General features: G+C 41.6%; 1 protein-coding gene across 4 annotated transcripts in view; it reads right to left on the bottom strand.

Annotated features, from left to right (window-relative positions):
- The window catches only part of SAR1 (SUPPRESSOR OF AUXIN RESISTANCE1), a 123,278-nt gene extending 102,194 nt beyond the window's left edge, over positions 1-21,084 (bottom strand). For 3 of the 4 annotated variants that reach the window (XR_015691280.1, XM_087681145.1, XM_087681146.1), the window contains exons 1-2: positions 20,691-21,083; positions 20,117-20,246 (exon numbers count right to left, since the gene is read on the bottom strand). Coding sequence is in view for 3 of the 4 variants with exons in the window: in XM_087681145.1 (XP_087537271.1) it covers positions 20,117-20,246; positions 20,691-20,854 (294 nt within the window). In the remaining variant the exon portion in view is untranslated. Of the gene's footprint in view, positions 1-20,116; positions 20,247-20,690 lie in introns of all 4 variants that reach the window. The other variant, XM_087681147.1, reaches the window with a different exon arrangement.
- Between the last annotated feature and the right edge of the window lie 4,341 nt (positions 21,085-25,425).

The following is a 25,425-nucleotide window of genomic DNA, read 5'->3' as shown; positions in this document are numbered from 1 at the left end:
ATTAGTGATGAGTATCACGCAAATGCAATGCCTCCACTACTATAGGAATGAAATGTGTTGCATGTGCAAAATATGCTGCTTTTTGGGATCATGTCTATCGGACTGATGCCATGGTACAACGCGTGATGCATTTGCTGAGACTTGTTGATAGTATGCAACCATGCATTGGAAAAGTCTATGAGGGTATGGACAGAATAATTGAGCAGCAGCAAACTTTCTTTCCTTTTGACCATGATGATAAGGATTGTTTGATAGCACAAAGATATGAGGAGATACGCACATTATGTGTAACGCGGTGGAATAGTTATTATTCTCCTATGCATGCAGCTGCATTTGTGTTGCATCCAGAGTTTCAAGAGAGTCATCAAAATAGAGATAATGAGATTATAGCTAGTTGGATGAAAATCTTAAACAAGAGGGTTCCCGACTTTGACGACAAACACAAAATCAAAAAATTTCTTGCAAGGTATAGAATTCGTCGTGGCATGTATGGTTGTGAGGATGCACATGATGACAGTCGCAAAGTCAAGACTGCCCTATGGTAGGAGTATTGAGCTAAAAATGCCTTAGCTTCACTTAAACATCCCCAACACATACTTAATTAAGGAAGAAACCTTGTTTATTTAAAAAGAAATACGTTCCCAAAGAATGTATGTATCCCATAAGCACAAACCCACTTGGGAGGGCCCAAACTTTCTATAAATAGGTATATTGCCTTCCATTCAGTCTTAATCTCGTTTATGCAGATTTCAAGTATTTCAACTTGCTGCCCACACCCCGGACGCGGAGGACATCACGGTCCAAGCTGGCCATTGCTATCTAGAACTGTCCGGTGCCTATTTCCAACCTACCACACACTATTCGGAGCTGATTTCAGCATGCTAATTGCTGCTGCTGGTTTTCCCTACGTTTTTAGTCTCTCTCTCTCTCTTGCAACTTGCGTTTGCTATTCTCTCTCTCCTGCAACCAACGTTTTAGGTCTTTCTCTCTCCTCACCTACGTTTTTAGTCTCTCTCTCTCTCTCTCTCTCTCTCTCTCCACCGTTTGCATCAAATCCAATCTTCCTTAGCTATATTTGTTGGTGTTCGACATCTGGAGGCTACCTCACTGCGAGTCAAGATCCGTTCAAAGTACGACACTCTCTCCAACTCATTACCCCTGCCCTGATCCTTGAGGTACAGGAGTTTGAGATACAATATTCATTCACTACATAGTGTGTTTGTTGCAGGTGCATTGTATATTCAATAGTCATATCATTTCATCCATTCTCTATGTTCATTGCCTTTGAGTTACCCTAACCCTAACTGTGTTCTTCTATTAGTCTGCACTTTGTCGTACGGTGTTATTTGTGTTTCTAAGTTAGGGTATTTTCTTCACAAGGAGAACTATTGATCTAAGGGTCCTGAGCTACAAGCATTGGCTATCCATATTTTGAGTTTCGTTGTGAGCTCCTCTTATTTGAAATGCAACTCCTATTTACACATTGCTTCAAAAAAGTGAAATTGTATAGATGTGAAAAAAATAAATGACTTCGTATTTTCAGTGCTAATTTGTATATGTTGGGAAAGACTGCGATTACACATGCAAACCCATTTGTGGTATGGGAGAAGCAACAAGAGGAGGAGAAGTAGCGAGTTGAGTATGCATTGCAAGGAGATCTTGAGAATGGTGATTGTCATGAGCACATGTATTTTAGAAACCTCACTTAACATGTGGATTAATTTTTAATCACATGGTTAAGTAAATTTGCACATTTGAGGTAGGGTTAGAGTAAATTTACGAGCCTGAGACTCAAGGAAATCATGGGATGTCAAAGGAAAAGTTGTTGTAAGTTATGTTGCGCATATACTTGGTGCTATCTGATGCCAATTGTTGGCCTAGGTCATTCATTTGGCCATAAGTGTCACTTGGTGATAACAGAGAAGTGGCATTTAATGATACATACCACTTGAGAATGGAAGTTGCCTAGCCAATTTAATTATTGGCCAGTCAGATTATTTTTCTAGGCGCCAAAATATTATTAGATTAATAATCAGTACTTAAAGACTGAAAATTAATATTTAATTATGAATAATGCTGGAAAAACCATTTGGGAAGGCTACCATTTGGTAAACTTGCCCATGAAAGCTAATAGGAGGCTAAAGAAGAGGAAAAACGTGACCAATCTGCTATTGTGAATCGTGGGGACCTATTAAAGCTGATTGGGCCCGTTTTTTCTCCATTTTCCAGCAAGATAGAACACGTTGGTTGCAAGCAACAACTCCTAGGGACCCCCAAATTGCAGGTGACAGCATTAGGGCTGATGGCGGCAGCATTTATTGCAGGCAACAGTAAGGAGAGGGTTCCCAATAGCAAACGACTGCAATCTACCAGCTGTTGAGAGAGAGCAACAGCAGTAAATGACTGATTTATTTTTAGTTCTTCGCGAAGCATTCTATCTCATCTCCTAGCATTTCTACAACCTTACTCCGAAGATTACAGCATTGAGATTACCAGAGGTTAAAAAATTTCAGATTTCTCTGCTGTAAACCCTAATCTGCAGCAGAAATTAGGGTTTACCAACAACCTCGAGAAGCCTGTCGAAAATTGGAAGCTCCAAGACTTGGATTCAACAGGGCTGAAGCTGTTTTCAGTCAAATTCAAGTGGAGGAACCAAGAAATCCATGATTTTGGCGCATTTTCCATCTCCATCAAAGCGAGTGAAGGCCGATTGACTGCCCAAATCAAGGGGCAAATCTTTTGTAGACTTGCTGGTCATTTTGGACAGCAAGGGGAGTTGGAATCCCAAAAGAAATTGGGAAAACCCATTATACATCTTCTCCTTTAATTAAGTTAAAGAAATACTGAAAGGGATGCTAGTTTTGGGGCCAACAAGGTATTCATTATGCAAGATTGTGAGTTAATTTGCATTTCTCAGTTTGCAATAAATATCGTTGCTGTAACTAAGCTGTAATCAAGAAATTACCACCCATCCACAGAAGGAAGGTTGGTTTCAGTGATTATGTCATGCATGAGATGGAGCATCCTCCTACAGATTGATGACCATGATTCAACAAAGACTTGATTCTTGAGTGCACATTGCACATTGTATACAATATACATTGTGCATTGTACACTAAGTACTCCTTTTGACTCTTGAGTCTCCATTTTGGCAGTTCTTAGTTCCCAATCATTACTCAATTTGTATTGTTTCTTGTTGTCTTTAGTCTCAGTGATCATTTTGAGTGTTACTTCCACTCTTTCTTGTTTCTTCTATTGCTTTTGAGTTCTCATGCTGAAATCCCTAATGACCATTTGGTATTGTCAATTCTACTCCTCAATTAGAGACTCGAGTACTTACTATTCAGTACAGTTTCAACTTTCAAAGTTCATGGCTCATGTATAGTTTTTTAATTTGAACTTTTAAGTTTTATGTGACATTTTAAGAAGATTGTTAAGCTAAGGTATCATATTTGTTTACTATTTAGTTTCTTTATAAAGTATCTCAATTACATTCAAAAAACATATAATTTTTAGAACCCCATCTCCCATTCCCTATTTTCCCTCATTTCCTCGTCCCCATCCCCCATCCTTGCTGACTATGCTGCTCTTTTCTATTTTTGAGTTGTACAAACTTTGTGCCCATTGCATGTTAGACCTATCTACACCGCTACACAAATTTAGATAAGATTGGCATCTCTCTACCAGATCCAAACATTTGGTCATTGATTATCTCTCGAGTTGCAGCTCCAACAACATTCTGTCACAAATTCCCCTACGATGAGGGATCACATCCATAGGATGGAGCAAGAGCTTTCGGACGAGCTTACACCCCTTGTTACGGACATTTCTTCAAAGGACCTAGCTATGACACTTCTCTCACATCTTTCGTCACCGATAAATAATGTGTCCTACATCTCTTCTCACTTCTCATAGCCACGAGACTCTCACTTGGGAGGAGCTAGTCCCATTGGTGCTTGAGTTGGATGTGTCGTACCCCACGTGCCTTGAAGTGGGTGCCCACAAAAGTATAATTTACTGAACTGAATTTCCCCGAAATATTCTGTTCAATCTGATTGAAACAGCAATTAAATGCTGTTGTACCACCTATTTTCTACCTTGGAATGCATGTTAAGCAAAATCCCCAAATTTCTTCACAAAATTTCAAAGAAATCGAAGAAATTTATACCTTACAACTTGAATTTCTGCATAGATGTCACATTGGGATTCGTGCTAACTCTAAACCGCAGCTGGAATCCTCCTCATGATGCATATTGGAGTCACAGGAACAAAAAGCTTCAAATTTCTTGCACAAATCGAGATGAAAAAGCACAATGACAGGTTGTCGGGTATCGATCCGCACACGTTGGAGGCCGAATCAACATTAAGCCCCAATTTTTGGACACCTCGAGAAGTGTGCACAACATACCGGACTCAATGGCTGCTTGATCAGCTGAGCTAGCAATCCAAGTGGCGAAAACGTCAATGTAGATAGACTATTGGTGGGGCAGTCCACATCCTTAACCGATCCCCCACTTCGGCCATTGATGGGATGACACCTTTTGAGGCTTACTTTGGAACTAAGCCCGATGTTTCTTATTTTAGGGTCTTTGGGTGACCTGTAAACAATTGGCTTTCATCTTTTTTGAGTAAATCTCAGTTGCATAAGGACAGTACAGCATATCCAGAACATCATCCCAAGTAGGAAAACACTTTCTGTGACCATAACTTAATAATTCAAGTGTAGAATTGCAGTCTGCAAAACTCTATATTTACTGTTTTTACATGTTTCTTGACATGTTCTCAGCCTTATTCCATTCCAGATCTGTTCAAACCAATTGAACTACAAACCCTTTGATCCTGACATCATTCCAACGGTAAAACAATCCAACAAACAGCATTAAATCAGAGCTGGAAACCCTATTCCTGTGTGATGAGGTCATCACTTTCTTTAGTTCCTGCATTGGAGAAGCAATCAGCTGCTCCATAACCTGGACAATGACACTCATGCTTCAGCAGAAGTGCAAAGAAAACACAAATGTCAAAACTGTACATTCGATGGAATCAGCCCATTATGCAAAGCATTTCCTCTGAGAATAGAGAGAGAGTTGACCAAAGGGAGCAAGCTCTACCTCTGTACATGAGTCAAAGATGAAAAAGTACTCTCCATAGCTAATGTACTTGCAGCAATCTGCCCTCAACCCCTGAAAACTTCACTCTTAGATCTGCCTCTCATGTCTTACGTTTTTTTTTTTTTTAATGCTCTCTCTCTCTTTTGGAATTTCATGCCCAAATTGTGACACATGGCATACATGTAACAATTTTCCCGTTTAAACTTTCTGCTCTAAAATTCTCCATGATCGGTGCAAAATTTGGCCCTGGCACAAACCAAAGAATTAATCCTCACATTAATCCTCGTGCAAAAACGAAGATAATGACGCGAACAGATTCTGGGATCCAAAAATAGTAACTCCCTAAATTTTAGGAATGGTGACCCCTCCATTTCTCAAGTTATTCTGAGTAACTTTTATCATTGCAACCACATCAAAAAGTATAATGTGGATCAATTACAGTGACTTTTATTCCGTGAGCATTCTTACATATGCATCTTCTATCTTGGCTAGACTCATTGTCCTACACTATCTCCAATGGCTAAGCACACAGTCCCAAATCACTGGCATTCTATTCCTCAATGTCCATTCAATCTAGTCCCAAGGATCAGACAAACCATTAGTCCAATTTATCCCAATGGCTGCCTCTTTTGGCCATGCAAAGATCCCGGCTTAATCCAAGAGAACTCTAGGGATAAAAAGTAACAACAACTAAAGAAAATAAAAATAAAATATTTATATAAGTAAATAAGGAAAGCAACTGCTAAAAGTATTACCACCTGGTGACAGCACCCAAGCCCCATACCTATATATTAGAGACCTTGCTTCATTTGAAATAAGCTCTTGAGCTAAAATTTCAGCCACATGCTTTGTATTCTCATCTCTCTCTCTCATCCAAGAAGCACTTTCTACTTAGTTTGATCTAATCAAGCACTAAAGAAGAAAATCAGCTTACTCCCCGAGTTTGCAAAAAGTAAGGTTTCAAAACCCTACTTTTCAGAATTGCATCAAATCAGCCCTTTTGTATATGATTCAAGCACTTGGTATCGGAGAGATTAGTTCCCCTCTCAACATGGTATCAACCTCTCTCTCTCTCTCTCTCTCTCTCTCTCTCTCTCAATTTTCATGGTAATAATTGATCGAGTTGGTTAAGTTCAAAATATTATCATTCTCACATTTTTCCCTGTACTTACAAAGGGCTTTCAGATTAAAGGCCTAAATTTCTTTAGAGAGATCCTAGCTTTGATACCATGTGAAAAAATACTCTAAACACAAAAAAACAAACACATTTATGCAACAAAGCACAAATTGATAACAGAACACGGTTAGAGTTAGGGTAATTCAGAGACAATTAACAATTAGGATTAGAATAATAGAACACAATTAGGGTTAGGGTAATTCAAAGACAATTAACACAATGAATAATCTAGAATAAATGAATCTAAATAATACAATGCTCATGCAACAAACACGCTATGCAATGAATGAATATTGTATCTCGAACTCTTGTGTCTCGCGAACCAAGGCAAAAGTAAAGAGCTAGAGAGTGTGTCGTACTCTAACAGATCCTGAAACGCAATAAGGCAACCTCCAAAGTGTTAGCAAATTAGTCAGTTCATGACTGAGTCTATACATGTGGTATAGCAAGCTGAGCACCAAAGATATTTTAGGCATTTTATTTGCAAGCATTTATTGTGATTTGACATTATTTGCAGCCAGTCAACCAGCATTTAATGCTGGCCGACCAATCATAAATGGCCTATATATTCTCAAGCTTGCTCCTCCATATCCATTCATCATCTGACAGTTCTTGGGGAGAGAAAGCAAGTGCCAATACCCCCCAACCAATGACTCACATTGCTTTTTTATTATCTCATGTCTTGGTATATGGATTCCATTTCCCGAGCATCTCTTTTCTTCTAAGTTTTCTTGCAATGTTTCTCTTTTCTCATCTCTCTCTCTCTCTCTCTCTCTCTCTCTCTCTCTCTCTCTCTCTCTCTCTCTCATGTTCAACAGTCTATTACAGCACTTTCCTACACTTCCATCACTGCATCGACTTTTGCCTTGGTATCAAAGCTCAAGTTGCTGAGCTTGAGTAGCACTAGGACCTCAACCAAGGTGGTTTGAGAGGGGGTGTTGAAAATGCAATTCACATTTACGCTTCCATTGCTCCATCCACTTCTGACACAAAGATGTCTATCAACAATAATCACACTAGTAGATACCAAATCAATGACAGACAATGAAACCAACCCCCTTCATTCAGTGAATGGGTGGTAATTCCTTGATTACAACTTAGTTACAGCAACAACATTTATTAAAAATCTGAGAAATGCAAATTAACTGACAATCTTGGACAATGGACACCCTGTTGGCCCCAAAACTAGCATTCATTTCGGTATTTCCTTAACTTAATTGATAAAGAAAACCAATGCTTGGGGGTTCTAGCATTGTTAGCCACACAGGCTACCATAAACTCTGCTACATGAAAATCAGGGTCTTCATTGTAGTCTCCCTTAAAAATGGGCAATGGGACTATATTTGCTGGCCTATCATCAATATTTCCAAGATAGATTTGACTAGGAAAGGGACCTTGAGTTGCCATGGGGACTTCTGTAAAGAAAGCTTTTAGGGCATCAAAGGAGGCTTCTGCTGCTGCAAGCTCGTTCTCGGCCTTGATTTTTTCCTTCTCTCTTGTCACGTACCAAAATGACCAACAAGTCTTCAATCTGATTTGCCCCTTGATTCAAGCAATCAATTGGCCTTCACCTTCTTTGATGGAGATGGAAAATGCCCCAAATTCATTGATTTGCTGGTCTAGACCCTCCACTTAAATTTGACTGAAAACCACTTCAATCCTATTGAATCCAAGTCTTGGAGCTTCCAATTTCTAGCACGCTTCCTGAGGAAGCTACTGAACCTTGATTTTTACTACAAATTAGGATTTACAACAATGAAATCTGAAAAGCCTCTGGTGATCTCAATGCTGTAATCTTCAAAGCAAGGTTGTAGAAAAGCTGGAAGATGAGAGAGAATACTGAGAGAGAAAATTCAAACTTTCTTCCACGAAGAACTTGTGAGAGTGCGCAACGGAAGAAGGAACACAAACACAAAGAGAGAAAGCAGAGAATGAAGGAAGAAATACTGCGCTGGCTGAAATGTATGCTGAATACAAGGATATGGACTGATCAGTCCCTGCACGCAGCCTCGAGCATCAATGAGGGCACTAGATCAGGCTGAAAGGAGTGGCAGGACCAATATCGAAGAGGGCGGGAGCAAAGTGTGCTGAATCTGCAAAAAAGAGTGAGTAAGAGTGACCAAGAGAGCTATAAATAGCCCTCCCCTCGTAAATCTGGCCAACCACCTGGCAGCCTACCAAAACTAGCCGACTGCCCTAAAATGGGCCAACCAAAAAATGTGCCCTAAAAATGGGTCAGCAGCCACTCAAAAAATGAAATGCACAAACACATAAATGCTGAACAAACTGACAAAGCTCCTCTATCTTCTGCCAGTAGACTCTAACAGAAGCTCACAACCAGGAGATGACAGACTAACATACAAAATAGGGCAAGCTAACACCCCCTCTCAAATCCTAGGAGTAACTGAAGACCTAACAAACTCATGTGATGAAGCAAAGAAGCCTGAGGCAAAGGCTTCGTGAACAAATCAGTCGCATTGTCCTCTATGGGACAGTAGGCCACTACCAACTCTGAATCCACGATGCGCTCTTGAACATAGTGGTATTGAACCTAATCTGCTTCGTGCAAGCATGAAACACCAGGTTCTTGGCCAGAGCAAGGGCACTCTAGTTATCCACGTGTAGCTTCATAGGTCCAAGCTGTGAAAAGCCAATACGACAGAGCCAAACAGCCTCCATAGCACTCAAACATAAGGCTCGATACTCAGCCTCTATAGAAGAAAGAGCCATAGAAGGCTACTTCTTGTTGCTCCAAGAGATAGCTCCTAATCCAAGGGAGAAAGCATAGCATGTGGTGGATCGTCAGAAATCCACATCACTTGCCCAATCATAATCACTCCAACCAGAGAGAGTGACCCCCTCTCCATACATGATCCCATAGGATCGAGTCCCCTACAAGTACTGAAGAACACACAAGGCTGCCCTCCAACGATCCTGGGTAGGAGTCTTCATGAAAGAAGACAACAATGCCACCACAAAAGAAATATCAAGCTGAGTGTAAATTAGCCAGATAAGAGAGCCAACAAGGCACCTATAACAGGTGGGATTAGTGAGGGGAACTCCATCTGCCACAAGCTTGGACTTTGGGTCCATGGGGCAAGAAATAGGCCGACAATCGGCCATATGAAACTCCGAAAGAAGCTCGAAGATGTACCTATGCTGCGAAATCAAAATGCCCTATGCCATCTGATAAATCTCCAATCCAAGAAAGAAGGGAAGGATCCCAAGATCCGTCATGTCAAACTCCTGCCTCAGAATAGTCCAAGTGTGATCCACCTCCTGAGTGCCGCTCCTTGTAATGAGAAAATCATCAACATACAAAATCAGCAAAATACAACAGCTACCCTCAACCCGAAAGTATAGGTTGGGGTCATGATCAAAGCGATGGAAACCATTTCGCACAAAGAAGCGGTCAATCGTCTGGTACCAAGCACAAGGAGCCTGCTTCAGGCTGTAAAGGGCCTTCCACAATCTATAGACATGATTCTCCTTCCCCTGCACAACAAAATCGAGAGGCTATGAAAAATAAATCTCCTCCTCAAGGACGTCATTCAAGAAGGCTGACTTGACATCCATCTACTCTACAGGCCAGCGGTGGTGGGCTGCAAGAGCCAAAATAACTCGAATAGTAGACATCCGAGCCGTAGGAGCAAAGGTCTCAAAATAATCCAATGCCCGCTGTGCAAAACCCTTGGCAACAAGCCTAGCTTTGTGCTTGTCCAAGGAACCATTGGCAAGGTACTTGGTCTTAAAGACCCACTTCACACCTATCACCTTCCGCTTCGTGGAACTCGGTACGAGCTCCCAAGTCTAATTTCGCTCAATGGAATCAAGCTGAGCCTGCATAACCTGTCTCCAAACATCCTATGCAAGAGCATAGTTCACACGGAGTAAACTATCTGTGACATCGGAGCATAGTTCACACAGAGCGAACTATCTCATTGGGCCTGTAATCAGGCTGATCTGCTTGAACCTGAAGGAGTAGCAGGAAAGTGAGTAACACCGGAATCCTACATAAGCTGCTTGTACCACCGAGGAATCCTAAGAGACTCCTCTTGCTACGAGGGAGACTGACTAGCCTCCGGAACCTACAAAGCACCTGTCTATGGAAGGGACTCCCCCTCACAAGGGAAGGAAAAACCGCCTCATCGAAAGAAGGTTCCCCCTCTAACGGCAAAGTATCCCTAGAAGACTCCTGAGGGGAGGCTAAAGGGGTGGAAAAAGGGGTGGAAAAACACGATGAAGAAGTATGCACGTCCATCAAAGGTGAAAGGGAAGCTAGAGTAGAGGGTAAAGGAGGGGTAGCAAGGGAAAGAGCCATAAAAGAAGGGATGCTAAGAGGCAACCTGGAAGGAAAAAGAGGAATAGAAGGCGAGGGAGGGTCAGTCAATGACGAAGTATCACTTGTAAGAGAACCATCAATCAAATCCTCGAAAGCCATAATCTCATCGAAGATCACATCCTTGCTCACCTTAATCTTCAGTGTTGTCGGGTCATAGAGCTGATATCCCTTCATGGTTGTGCTATAGCACACAAAGATAAGCTTTCGCAACTTCGAGTCGAGCTTCGTCTACCTCTTCTTCTAGTCCACATGGACATAGGTATCATGTTCGAAGATGCAAAAGTGGGACACAAAAGGTTTCTTCCCAAAGAAAGTCTCATAGGGAGTCATGTCCTGTAATGCCGAAGTCAAAGAGCAGTTGCGGATGTGAACTGTAGTAGCCACCGCCTCACCCCAAAGGGAATGAGGAAGATGTCGATGCCCCACCATCGATCGAGCAATCTCCACCATGGTCCAATTTGCACACTCCCCCATAATATTCTCTGATGGTGCGTTCAGATGGGAATACTCCACCCAAATGCCATGATCCCTGTCCACCATGGTCCAATTTGCACACTCCACCACAATATTCTCTGATGGTGCGTTCAGATGGAATACTTCACCCAAATGCCATAATCCCTGCAAAACTAAGAAAAGAGGTGAAAAGTAAACTCGCCGCCATGATCAGCTCGGACACCGCGAACTTTGGAAGTAGTTTGCATCTCCACAAACACCTTCCACTCGCAGAATCAAGAGTATGCGTCGCTCTTGTACTCCAGGAAATAAGGCCACACATAGCAACTGAAGTCATCAACGATCAACATCAAATGCTTGGCCTTCCCAGGGGAGGCCATGCCCATAGAGCCACAAAGATCCGTATGAACCAACTCTAGCAGCAAAGACGCCCTCCTAGAAGCAACCTAAGGATGTGTTCTCAAATTTGTGTTCTCACTTAGACGATGATACCATGTGAGTACGCAATGAAAGAAGGAATACGAACACGGAGAGAGAAAGCTGAGAATGAAGGAAGAAATACTGTACTGACTGAAATGTTTGCTGAATACAAGGATGTGGACTGATCAATCCTTGCATGCAGCCCAAAGTGTCAATAAGGGCACCAAATCAAGCTGAAATGAATAGCAGCACCGATGTCACAGAGAAATAGGAGCAGTGTGTGCTGAATCTGCAAAATAGAGTAAGAGTGACCAAGAGAGGGCTGCTATAAATAGCCCTCTCCTCCCAAATCTAGCCGAATAGTTGGCAGTCTACCAAAACTAGACGATTGCCCTAAAATGGGCCAACCGAAAAATGCGCCCTGAAAATGGACTAGCAACCACTCAAAAAATGAAATGCACAAACACATAAATGCTAAACAAACTGACAAAGCTCCTATGTCTCCTGTCAAACTCTGACAAGTGCTCACAACTAAGAGATGACAAACTAACATACAAAATAGGGCAGGCTAACAGAACTAAGAAAATCAGTCATTTACTACTGTTGCCTATCTCAAAAACCTATAGATGTTGTCGCCTACTACAGATTGGTCTTCTCCTCCCCTTGGTTGCCTTAGAAGGTCCTCCAATGGTTGCAAATCAAATAAGCAACATCTCCTTCCTCTCTCTTGCAAGCAGAATGCATAAAAATACCTCTCTCCGACCTCTAAAGATGTTTTTCAATCTTGAATAGGCTTTTTTGACAAGTGACAACCTTCTCAAATGGTTTTTCCAACATTATCCATAATTGAATATTAACTTTCAGTCTTTAAATATTAAAAATTAATCTAATAATTATTTCAATGTCTAAAAAAATAATTTACCAGGCAATAATTAAATTGACTAGGCAACTTTCATTCTTGAGTGTCTTTGCGTCATCTTTGACCATCTGATTGGTTACCATTAAATGTCACTTTTCTAGTGTTACCAAGTGACACTTATGGCCAAATGAATTACCTAGGCCAACAACTGGCACCAGATACCACCAAGTACATGTGCAGCATAACTTATAGCAACTTTTGCCTTTGACATTCTATGATTTCCTCGGATCTCGGGCTCGTAAATTTACTCTAACCCCAATTACACCTCACACGTGCAACATCTACTTAACCACATGATTAGAAATTAATCCACATGTTAAGTGAGGTTTCAAAAATGCATGTCCTCATGACAAATAGAGCAGTGAGGAGAGAAAGTTGCAAACATGACCTCCAAGAGATGAAAGACAAGCAAAAGAATACCAAGATGAGCAAAACACAAGAAAAGATGAGGACGACAGCTATGTGTCAGAAGTGGAGCAGCGGTGGAAGCATAAACATGTGCTGAAATAAACTGCTGAAACACAAGACAAAAAGAGAAAAGAAAGAACACGATACAGATGAGAACTCAGATGTATGCACGGGAAATGGAATCCATATATCTGAACACCAGACAGTCGCATACAACAGTGAGTCACTGGCTGCGTGGGCACTGGCACTGGCTCCTCTCTCCACAGAGTCTGCAGATGGTGAAGATGAAGTAACTGACTGAGGAGGAGCCACTGAGTATAAATAGGCTGAAAAAGTGGGGAGCAATAATGCTGGTCGGACAGCATTAAAGCTGGCCGACTGGTGCATAAAATGCTCCACTGGCATAAAATGCCACACCAGAAAAATACCTAAAATACCTAATAAAAAATGCCCAGCCCAGATCAAGCTCAGACTCACACATGAGCTGACAAATACTCTGCTAACACCCTCTCTCAGATCATGGGTGATCTGATATAATACAATAGTACAATGAAAAGGGATCAGAAACTATACAACATAGAACCACCAAGTAGAACCATGGATACCCAAGCAGTGGGTGATCAAGCCACCACCAAGGTGCCTCGGAGAGAACCTGATGTCGATGTCGATCGTACCAAACACCTGAAAATAGAGAAGATCATAGCATGTCTCTGTGTCCATCATCAATGTCTCGCAGGAGCATACAAGACCATCCTGTCAAAAATGCCTCTGAACATATGTGACCATGGATTCCCCGCCTTTGGCCAGACCACCAAAGTGTCCCCTCATGTGAGCTCCAGACGAAAGCCTCCCGCTTTCTGTCAGATAACCAGCTCAACATGAACCTGGATATCAATCCCAGCTCCAGGATTTGATTCCGCCAGACTGAAGTCGATGCGTCAGGGACGTCCCTCTCTGGAACCTGTGCACCTGTATAAAAGTATAGATGAGGCGCGGCTGCCCCATCTGAACACCCGCTCACACTCCCTCTCTGGCACAAGAGAGTCGTGAGGGATGACCTCATCACCACCACTAGAAAGCAGCCGAGGAAGGGACCACCGAGCCCTTCCCATGATCCGAAGAAGAGGATCCCTTCCGCGCCTTGGACTGCACCTTGGTCGGAGGATCGGAGTCGGAGTCTGATGAAGGAGAGGACTCATCGGTAGAGTCAGCATCCCGCTTCGTCTTCTGCTCCTTCTTCCTGGAAGCCGCTAACTTCTTGCAGTCCTTCCGCAAATGTCCCTTCTTGCCACAGTGGTAACACTGGGCCTTCGACTTCTTCTTCCCGTCACCCCTCTCTGAAGCTACATAAGCCTCACCTCCATAATGTGCCGGAAGCCGCCCCTGTAATCTCAAGGATGCCTCCTGCTCAAGAAGCATCGAGGTCATATGTGTAAAACTGACAGGAGTCGATGATGTCTGAGCCCGCAAAGCATTGGCCACTCCATCAAACTCCGGGGGGAGCTTATAGAGGACCGTCCCGACCATATGCACCTCGGGAAGAGCAGATTGCATGTGCCGAAGCTGGTCCTGTACTTGCGTAACACGAAGAAGAAAAGACTGAATAGTATCTTTCGGCTCAAACTTCATCTGCTGGAGCTGGCCATAAAGTGTGATGGCCCGCATGGTGGAAGGTGCCTCGTACATCTGCTGCAACTTCTGCCATACTTCAGGAGACGTCCGACAGAAGGTAACCGCCGGTAAGACCGCTTTAGAAATACAGCGAAGCAACGCCGAGTAAGCACGGGCATCGTCCGAGTCCCATGTGAGCACCGCTTCCTCATGGTTGTCCTCATCAAAGTCTTCAGGAAGAGGAAAAGGACGGAGAGGTCGAGCAATAGCTCCACAGACGATGTACCATAGCCGCTTCTGCACAAACCAAGCTTTCATGACAGCACTCCATGTGAGATAATCAAGTCCATGTAACTTATCATCAGTGGAAGTGCACGGAGGAGCCATATGGAGAGGATAAGAAGAGAAGTAGAGAAGAGATGGAATTTAGAGAGGAAACACAGCCAAAACACAAGCACAGACTGCAGAAAATGAGAGTTCACATGCAATATAACCCAAAATCTGATCAATAGAAGACAAAATCTGCTGCAGAAAGACAAAAAATCAGTCAAAAACTGCCAAAAACAGCAAAAACGGCCTGAAGGAACAGCCACCCAGCCACGAGAGATGCTGAATCAGCAAAACGCAGGCTGTAAACTGGAGTAAAACAGGTAGAAAACTGTTGCCAGCAGCTGCAGATGAAAAACGCAGGCAGTAGAGGGTGCGTAGGCAGCAGAGGGTGCGGAGGCAGCAGGCGATGGCAAAACTGCAAAAAACGCAGGCTGAAAACAGCCCCAAAACAGGTCGCCTGGCGGGGACAGTAGTCGTCTGATCAGCAGGGGTACAAAACAGTCCTGAAATCAGCAAGAAAACACAGCAGAAACACGCGTCCTGAAAACTGATACCATGTCAGAAGTGGAGCAGCGGTGGAAGCATAAACATGTGCTGAAATAAACTGCTGAAACACAAGACAAAAAGAGAAAAGAAAGAACACGATACAGATGAGAACTCAGATGTATGCACGGGAAATGGAATCCATATATCTGAACACCAGACAGTCGCATACAACAGTGAGTCACTGGCTGCGTGGGCACTGGCACTGGCTCCTCTCTCCACAGAGTCTGCAGATGGTGAAGATGAAGTAACTGACTGAGGAGGAGCCACTGAGTATAAATAGGCTGAAAAAGTGGGGAGCAATAATGCTGGTCGGACAGCATTAAAGCTGGCCGACTGGTGCATAAAATGCTCCACTGGCATAAAATGCCACACCAGAAAAATACCTAAAATACCTAATAAAAAATGCCCAACCCAAATCAAGCTCAGACTCACACATGAGCTGACAAATACTCTGCTAACACTATGATGCCCAAAAGGTAGCCTCCTGGAGATAAACACAACCTATAGAAGTCAAAATGCAACCTTGGGATGCAATCTCCGCCAATTGAAGAGAGTACAAGAGCAATAAGCACAAGATAGAGGACAAGTGGTGACAACTCCTAGGTCCTAGGGCAAAGAACTGTAAAGGAAATGCTGGAGACAAGCACCAAATGGGTGTGATAAAGTTGAGCAACTTCAACTAAGATATCCTCCACAAATAGGGTGTGAGCAACAAAGCTCTAGCACCTGAAACCTGCAAAAACAACATTGGATATAGTGGAAGCGCAAGCTATCTATTTATTAAGTTTGGAGCCTTTCAAATAAGGGCTTACATATGGAAAACTAAAACTCTTTTGAACCACTCTCAATTTAAAAGAATTATTAAAATTCATTAATTAGCTTGAGTTTTCGACTTGTTTAATGAAAGCTAATGTACTACATAATTTCCCCTAAAGTGCGTTTTATAGGGTTGTCCCATCTTAGAGATGACCAAATCTTTAGCACATAGTCTTGGCTGATTGCCGTCGTTCGTATACATTATAATGGTATAACTTCTAGCAATCACTATTGTGGTATGGGACATGGTGGTGGCCCCCAACGGTATATATGTTCCCATTTATTAAATGATTTATTATGCCGATCACCCATAATCCGAGAGTGCGTGTTAGTTGAGCACATATCATGGACTTCAAGCACTATGTTAAGCCTTCATTAGAATGTCCGTTAAGCCTTCATAGAGGCAACTAGGCAACCCATCTTAGGGTTTCTCTAATGGTCTTGTGTCTCACCCCAAGGCTTTCAAGGTTTCTTCACTCATCTCGTATCTTGCTTTGAGACTTCTATATATGCTACACTCCACTCTGAGTTGTTCTCCCGCATCAAAGAGTTACAACCAAGAAAACTCATCTAGAATGAGAAAAAAGGAGGTCTCCTTAAAGAAGAAAGGGTAGAGCTAGTGCAAAAAGGAAAAGTGACGTAGCATAAGACAAGCATCCAACCACATGTGGTGAGGTGTGACAAGTGATAGGAAGCTTGAAAGCTTGTGTGACAAGTTTCCTAATACTTGTCTCTTCTTTATGGCTTTCCTTTTTTTGCTAAATACTATCAAAAGTATAGTTGGATTCAAATGTGTATCATTCAACATACCAAACATCTGCAAACATTCAGCATGCAATGTATGTAAAGCCATTTCATACTTGGCCATTTTTTGGATTTTTTAAAAACAAATTCTAACTTGACAAAACTATCATTTTTTGCCTAGCGAAGTTTTTTCCTATAGTCTTGGCATTCTTCCTACAAATAACCTGCATGTGCAACCTACATGCTCAAGCCTCAATCTACTCATGTGGAACCAACAAGATTAATTGTTAGTCTATGTGCAAAACCAACGCAGCGTGTGCAAAAATTCAAATTCTGAACCCTTGACCCTTCAATCTATTGGGTTGTTTAGAGTCTAGCATCCAATGATGAATTACAAGTCATGACATTTTGTGATCTTAGTGGGCTATTTATAATCTCAAAATTCATTCAGCTCATTGTAAAATTTCCATGTCTTTTATACTTGCTTTATATAGTGTAAGCTTTGTTGAAATGTTTACAATTCATATGAAGGTTCAACTTTATCATTTTTATATTTTTCTAATTTTTAAAGGAAAAAATCAAAGCAACATATCATTCATCCCGAGGGTTTTAATCATGCTTTCATGCCCATACATGTATGGAAGTATGAAATGTATGTTATCAACTATGCTTTCAAGAATAAAAAGACATTTTAATAAGCACTACTAGAATTAAAAACTTACTATTTTTAGAATATCATCTCTATTTTTAAGAACTAACATTTTTAGGCCAATCCAAGGCACCTAAAATTTAAGAATCCCTAAAATTTAGAAACCCCCGATATAAGTGTCATATGAAAGCTCTTTACAAGTATATCACAAAAAACAATGTTTTTTCATATGAGTTTTCTATACAAAGATATATACTTAAGCTTTCAATCTACGCATACACATTGTACAAACATTTCACGATTATGTCATCTAGTTGATTGTAACTATCCATTCTAGCAAATCTAGCCCACACTTCGAGGCATTAATTGTTTATGTGTGAAAACCTGATCCTAATATGCTTAAGTTTCAATTGCATGCGCCTAATCAAATGATCTAGATGGAAGTGTGTACCGTCTTTTCTTTAACCCACTACGAGGGTCCACCATAACCTATAACCACTCGTCAATGGCCAACTCTTTTCTTTATAGCTAATAAGTGCAAAGAGAGCAAATTTAATAAATAATTAAATATACAACATAATAAAAAGGATACAAAATCTTTTTCTATTGTGTTATGACATAAATGAATAAATGAATGAAAACTATGTAGAATACTTAAGGGGAGTCCAATAGCTAGCGGCTCTTGTTGAAGTGAGCTAAGGGAGGTATTGATGTGTGTCATTGACTAGAGACGCATCTCAAGTGCATCACCACTAGTCAATGCAAAGGCTAATGAAGAAGAGTGTTGAAAATGCAAGAACTACCTATCGCAGATGATGGTGACCTCAACAAGCTAGGGTAAATTTCAACCTATAGGAGTAGCCAAGCTAAAGGGCAATAGCCAAAGATGACCACAACAATGGACTAACTGGAGATGACAACAATTAATGCAAAACACAATTTGAAAAAGTCACCATAATGAAGACGACAACTGTGGATAGCCACTGCAAGAGCTAGAGGTGATAGCAATAACAATCTAGAGTGAAATATAGGCTAGCGGAGTTGCTAGATTAATGGGCACCACTTAAAAATCACCATGGTAGCAACCAGATGATGTGCATGATGGATGGAGACTAGGAAGATTTGAGGTAACCTACAAAGCAAGAGATACAAGTAACCTAGCACACTATTTATAGATGAGAAACCAACCAAAAATAGGGGAGTTTACTTATGGAACAAAGAAACACACTAAAGGCATTTGAATTTTGAGACTATTCAATGAGCTAATGAATATCTAACATGTAATGCATCTTTTTTCGCTCAACAAACTACATGTATTGCTACTAGCCATCATTATATCAATGCCCTAATAGTATTGTATGGCACATCTCGTGCTCTATCTTATGGATTCAATTACCCATTCATTTTGAGTTTCTTGTATTCATCTATTTTTTATTTCTATCAATATTCGTGCTTTTTCTTTTACACTTTTGATCATCTATACATTCTCACAAGTTATCCATCATGTAACAAGCATTTGTACCTCTAAAGCATTCTTTTGTGTAAATGTGAAGTTGTACAGTTATAAAGCCATAGCATCTCAAAGATAAATATGTACATACATTCCTAAAGTCGATACAGACCTTTAATTCCTATTTCATTCTTTCAACCTAAGGAAAATTTGTGCTTCTAAACTCCGAAGTGTATTTTGGTCTAAACATTTCTAGAACTCCACACGACTGTGACAAGGCAAAAGCTATTACGATCTCGACTTGATATGTATCAAATGCATATCTATAAAATAGACTAGTAAACTACACGGCTCCATTTAAATTCCATTTCAAAGTACCACCATCCACAATGCCTTTTGCTTTAAGTGGCTTTAAAGCATATTTGTTGAGATGACTACCTTCCAAGCCATGGGTGGTTCGTATAGTTTTCTACACATGTTTTTCATACCAAGCAAATTGCAAAAGATCGATAAATTACCTAGAGGATTCCCACCAACCTTGCTTTGGGCACCATGTTCGTGTTTGCAACTTGTTTGGAATGACTTTTTCTTAGAAATTTTTCATTGTCGTCGTCAAAAGAAATGGCAAGCTAAGACTACTAGTAAATCTTGTGGCTCTAATTTTTGTTGGTGCAAGGAAGCATGACAATCTAGTACCTGATCATCATCTATTTTTGTTCATGATATTGTGCTTTGTTGGATAGTACTTTTACAACATTTTGTCAATCCTTCTATTAATGAAGATGGTGAGAAAATCACAATCAAAGGAATAGTCTAAATTCATTAGCCATAACTTTATATAAATGTTGGTTCACAAGTCGCTAATCGAATTCACTAGTTTCCTTGACAAAACAGCCACTAACAAAAGTCTAAAATTTTCACTAACCAATGTAGTTACAAAGATAAAAATGAAAGAAGTACCTTGCACGATGAGTTTTTTTAACCCTATTACATCTAGTCAAATGTTTATCCAACACTTGCCACCGTATGCTAGACATAGGCGGAAAGATTTTCAAACACCGGATAGTTTCTTGTACATAGAAGTTGAAAGATAGCTGAGCAATTGCATGCATTACAACGGCAACATGAGGGCAGACTTACTTGGTCGGGGCATAAAGCAATGAAGGGCGAGAGGGGCTCTGTAAAGAGAAGTTGCAGGCCTGACATATAAGCTTCATTATCATCGAGCTCTATGAGCTCCAAGGTCGAAGGGCTGGATTGATGAACACGCCTGTTGGAACAAAGAACACACACAATGAGGCCAGGCAGATCGGAAGGTGACTCATTTTATAATGCAACTACCCTAATAATGTACGTTCAAAGAACTAGACCATGTGATCCTGCATAGTTTTATATAGATATCAAGTAAATGACCTGAAGACGCATGATCCCTGTTAGTTTCAGCTACAGTTTGACAGGCATAACTTCGCTAAATCCTTTCTGAGTTGGATTCTAAAATAATGACGTCGAAAGAACATGACATTGAGATGCATGATCCAGAGACATTCGTATTTTTTCTGATTTCAGCTACAATTCATTTGGTAGGTACGTCGTCCCTAATTCTACAGGACGGTAGTCATGCCTTCCCTGGACGCTTTCCAATATGAATATCGGAATTAGCCGAAATGTTTACTGAGCTTCGGCCTTTGTAATGTTCAAAGAAAGGAAAGCTAACCAGATAACTCGACGGAAGGAAGGAGGCCCGAAGCAGACAGTCCCGGCGAGGTCGCGAGGCGGAGGGCAGCACGGCTCCTCCTCCTCCGAAGCAGCGCTCTGTAAAGAAGGAACCTTGACTGGCGTCCATCTCACCAGGTCGCTGCCTACATAAGGCACCTCCATGACTGTGCCTCTCTGGCTCTCTTCCACTCTGTGTGATGGTCTCTGTGTGTATCCTCGCTGGAAACTCTCTCTCCCTCTCTCTCTTCCTCTCTCGGGGCGAACGAGCAGGGTTTAGCACAGTGCGCCACTCAACTTTTTTGAAAACATGGGGACGAAGAATCGTCCCCGCAGGAACTAAGGCCCTAGTCCGGACAGAGGACCGGGTGCACTTCCCACAAACGAGAGCCTTGTTCTTTTACACAAGCCGGATCGACACAATGAAATTCATAAATTTGAACCAATTAATCATTGAAAAATGATTGGCTTGATGCAACTGGATTGTCCATGCACTACACAGCCTGGAAGTTCAATATTCATAGGCCCGTTACACACCGGTCCGTGGCCGCCCACGAATACTAAATCCGGCCAATGAGAAGGCCGGATTTCTAAAAGAGGGCGCCCCCCTCTTACACAGACATGGCGCTCGGCACGTCGTCTTCAATGCTCCCCCCCCGTCCCCTTTCTGCGTTCCGCAGGGCGGGGGAGCTCCCCCGTCCTGTTCCGTCCTCGCCTTCTCTGGTCCATCGCGATTGGCAGGAGCTTCTCTGTTGGTCCCATGGTGGGCTCCAGGACAGAGTGGGCTCCAGGAGCCATCCCCGTTGTGCTGTAGGAGCCCGTTTCCGTTGCAGGTTTCCGTTGCAGCAGCCCGTTTCCGTTGCTGCCGCCATGCTCATCTGACAGAGAGCTCTCTGTTTTCTGCCGTGAGCATGGGCTCCAGGTAGGTGCACCCTGTGGCCATTGACACACAGGGAACCGTTGATACACAGGAGCTTCCCTGTGTTGCCCGTTTCACCACATGCATAAATGTATACATCGTGAAGGTTCATCTCTCTGTATTTTTCTGGATTCATCATCCCTCTCTTCGCATGAAAATGTTCACATCGTGAAGGTGGGAAGGCATATTTCAATCTGATGCATCCAGCCAGGTCTCTCTCTCTTCCAGAAACCAGTTCAGGGTTTAATCATGGCCAGTTGCTTGCATGTAATTTAACCAGTTCAGGGTTTGATCATGGCCAATTTCTTGCATGTAATTTGTAGGCTTCGCAGGTGATTCACAAGCTTCAACCAAGGGTTTTCTCATATCTCTGGCTCGAAGGCAGAGGTCTTTATCAGATCGGTACTTCACAACATTCACAGGTATGCTCTCTCTCTCTCTCTCTTTGATTGCCCTGGTAATCATTAGTTATGATAAGAGCATTAGTTATAAGGAAGGTATGATATATAAAAAATAAAACAAGGCACAAGGAATCTGTAGATTGTGTAAGTCCGATGTTGAAAATACCTTTGACATATCCATTTTGTCTATAAGATAGCACTTAGGGCTTTTAAGAAAATATGAACTACCTTGAAGGCTGAGGACATCTTTACACACATAATGTTTTGTAACACTCGAGAAGTAGAACTTAAGATTTGATGAATACATGCCTTCTCATTGGCCGGATTTAGTATTCGTGGGCGGCCGCGGACCGGTGTGTAACGGGCCTAAGATTTGATGAATACATACCTTCAGCACTCAACCCATACTCAAACCACTAGGCTATAACCCCATTGGCTCTCTTGTCCTTGAGAACCACTAGGTTACAACCCCATTTACAATCTTAAGTGTAAAAGGGTATGGGCTTGAATGGGGTACACACTAGTTATCCATATATAAAAGGGTATACTTTAAGTGCATGTGGCTCTCGGGTTAAGAGTATCTATATGAAGTCTCGAGTGATCGTCACTCGAGTCAAGAGCTATCCTAGTATTTTGGTGGACTTGAGTTGAGCACTTTAGAGATGTTCACTTGAGCACATGACTTGATTGTGTTGTGGCTCCTCTTATCTATGGTAGTACTCACACCCTACAAGAAAAATGTGCTCTCTTCTTGCCTTTTGCTTGATTGGTCTATGTGTGCGAAGAGGAAGAAACATTAATTTCTTTTGGATTCTATGCCATTGCACATAATGGGTGTAATTAAACTTTAAGTTAAATTACTCGAGCAGCAAATCTGATGGTGATTGTGCAAAGGTTGTGGTTATACGGACAAGTAGTGGTTGTATAGCCTTAATTATTCTTTATTGGAAGTAGTGACTGTTATTGGGTTGAAACATGATTCACTAGGTACTTGGGCTAAATTACTTGGCCTTAATTACGTTGCGATGAATCCTTTCTTAGTTCCGCTATATATGTTTGGCATCTATTACAGGTTGACAATGGCTAAAACATCTTGTCTATTTGTACATCCCATCATTTTGTTTGAATCAATGTATATGTATAACGTTTCCTTTTCTTTATTGTTCTTTAACCATATTGTTTGATATATGTTCATCGTTGCAACGAATCCTTTTTTAGTTCCGCTATATATGTTTGGCATCTATTACAGGTTGACAATGGCTAAAACATCTTGTCTATACATACATCCCATCATTTTGTTTGAATCAATGTATGTGTATAACATTTCCTTTTCTTTATTGTTCTTTAACCATATTGTTTGATATATGTTCATCATTGCAATAAATCCTTTCTTAGTTCCGCTATATATGTTTGGCATCTGTTACAGGTTGACAATGGCTAAAACTTCTTGTCTATACATACATCCCATCATTTTGTTTGAGTCAGTGTATATGTATAACATTTCATTTTCTTTATTGAAATCAATTATTGAAATGTGAATTTAAAAAAATGGAGTGCATTATGTGAAGAACATTAAACTTGTCTATACCTCACAATCAATTATTGAAATGTAAATTAAAAAAATGGAGTGCATTATGTAAAGAGCAATAAACTTGTTTGTCCATTCACATAGTGTAAATGATGAATCAATTTTCATGCGTAAGGTGGACGATTGGAATGGATTCTCAAGAGAGCACTCCCATGGAAGAGTATCACCAGTTCGTGTCTCAAATGAGCCAAGATGCAATATCCAATAATGACTTCATGTACTTTTCGAGCCAAAGTGTGGGTGTTCCAAACCACATGCAAAGCCACACCGCCATTGGCAATATCCCTGTAAATGTGTTTCCAAACCGCCCTCCTTTGATCAATCCTCGTCCTCCTCAATTCGTACCTTTCCAACGACCAAGACAATTAGGTATAGAGAGACCCACAACAGTACACAATAATGTATTTCTTCGTCCAGTTGCACATAGTCCTCAACATGGTCTCTCAGCACCACGACAACAAGAACCACAAGCAATAAGTTCTTGTGATGCCAACCAAGACTCATGTGAAGAGGTTGACTTGGTTCAGGCTCAAGAACCAATGGTTCCATCTTTCGAGAATGCCACCAAACAACGTCCACGACGAACATCATCGGAGTCTGATGCTCCTAAACCTCCTAAACCAAAGAGGGCGCGGAAAGGAAAGAATCAAAACGACGGTCTTGAGACACAAGATCATACAATAGCCACAAAAAAACCATTTGCGCAATGGAAGGATGCATGGACAGTACAACTCATTCACATCCGAGGATCCATGAGTGTGGAGTTCTCAAAGCCACCGAAGCAAGGAGTGGATATATGGTCCAAGGTTGCCACCCAGCTAGCATCGCTATTTCCAGAGTTTGACAAAGATGGTGAGGCATACAGAAAACGTTGGGGACGCGTTTATGAGTCATATAGAAAGGATAAGGCCCACAATGCCATATCAGGCAATGATCGCAGAATCATTTGTCAGTGGTATGATATTGTGGATGAATATATGTGGAATCGTGCCAATGTTGTTAGCGATGCACATGCCTCTTCTGTTGGTGGGTTGTCTTCGTCAGAAGACAACAATACATCAGTCTCCAATGATCAAGGTGACCACACCCAAGAAGACATTGGCTCCAATGAGCCTTTGAAGATCATGCATGATCAAACAACCAACCAAGGAGCACGCAATAAAAAGGGTAGAAAGATAGAGGAGTCTCTCAGTGACATGGCTACCACCGCCCGATCAATGTTAGCCAACCAAAAATCAAACCTTGAGGAAAAAAAAACATTTGAAGAGCGCAAGCTCGTTATCATGGACACACTTGCCTCCTCAGTATCTGGTCTATTAGATGTAATCAAAAGTCTTAAAAAGGAATGATGAATTCAACTGTAGATGAATTTCGAACTTTTTAAAAAACAAGTTTTTTATTCTGCCTTCACATCTCTCTTCAAGTGTCTCATAAGCTTTTGTCTAATATTTTGACAGGTGAATGGACGACGAAAGTCTTTTGATAATGTGTGTCATCGGTGTTGTAGTCGCTGTCATAGCAATGTTTCAACTTTTGTTGAGTGATTTGGATGACGGGGACGATGATAGCATGCTATTGCATACTTTGATGGAGTGCATGGCTCGAGGTTACGTTGCACGTCGAGCCAGGATAGGTCAGCGAAGGCACGATCGACGGTCATGTTGGGCTTATCAAAGACCACAAACTTTTATGGAGCAGGGGCTTACGGGGAGTTATACAAACCGAATGTTTAAAAGCAGGTTACAAGTTAGCAGGAGTACATTTGAATATCTCGTCGCGAAATTAGCACCACAAATGCGACGCAAGAATACGAACTATAGAAGGGCAG

This window comes from Lygodium microphyllum, chromosome 7, assembly GCF_053477565.2.
Source record: "Lygodium microphyllum isolate KBCC chromosome 7, Lygodium_microphyllum_v1.1.10, whole genome shotgun sequence".
NCBI lineage: Eukaryota > Viridiplantae > Streptophyta > Polypodiopsida > Schizaeales > Lygodiaceae > Lygodium > Lygodium microphyllum.
Note: the sequence above shows the minus strand (reverse complement) of the source record. Positions and strands in the feature narration are given on the sequence as shown.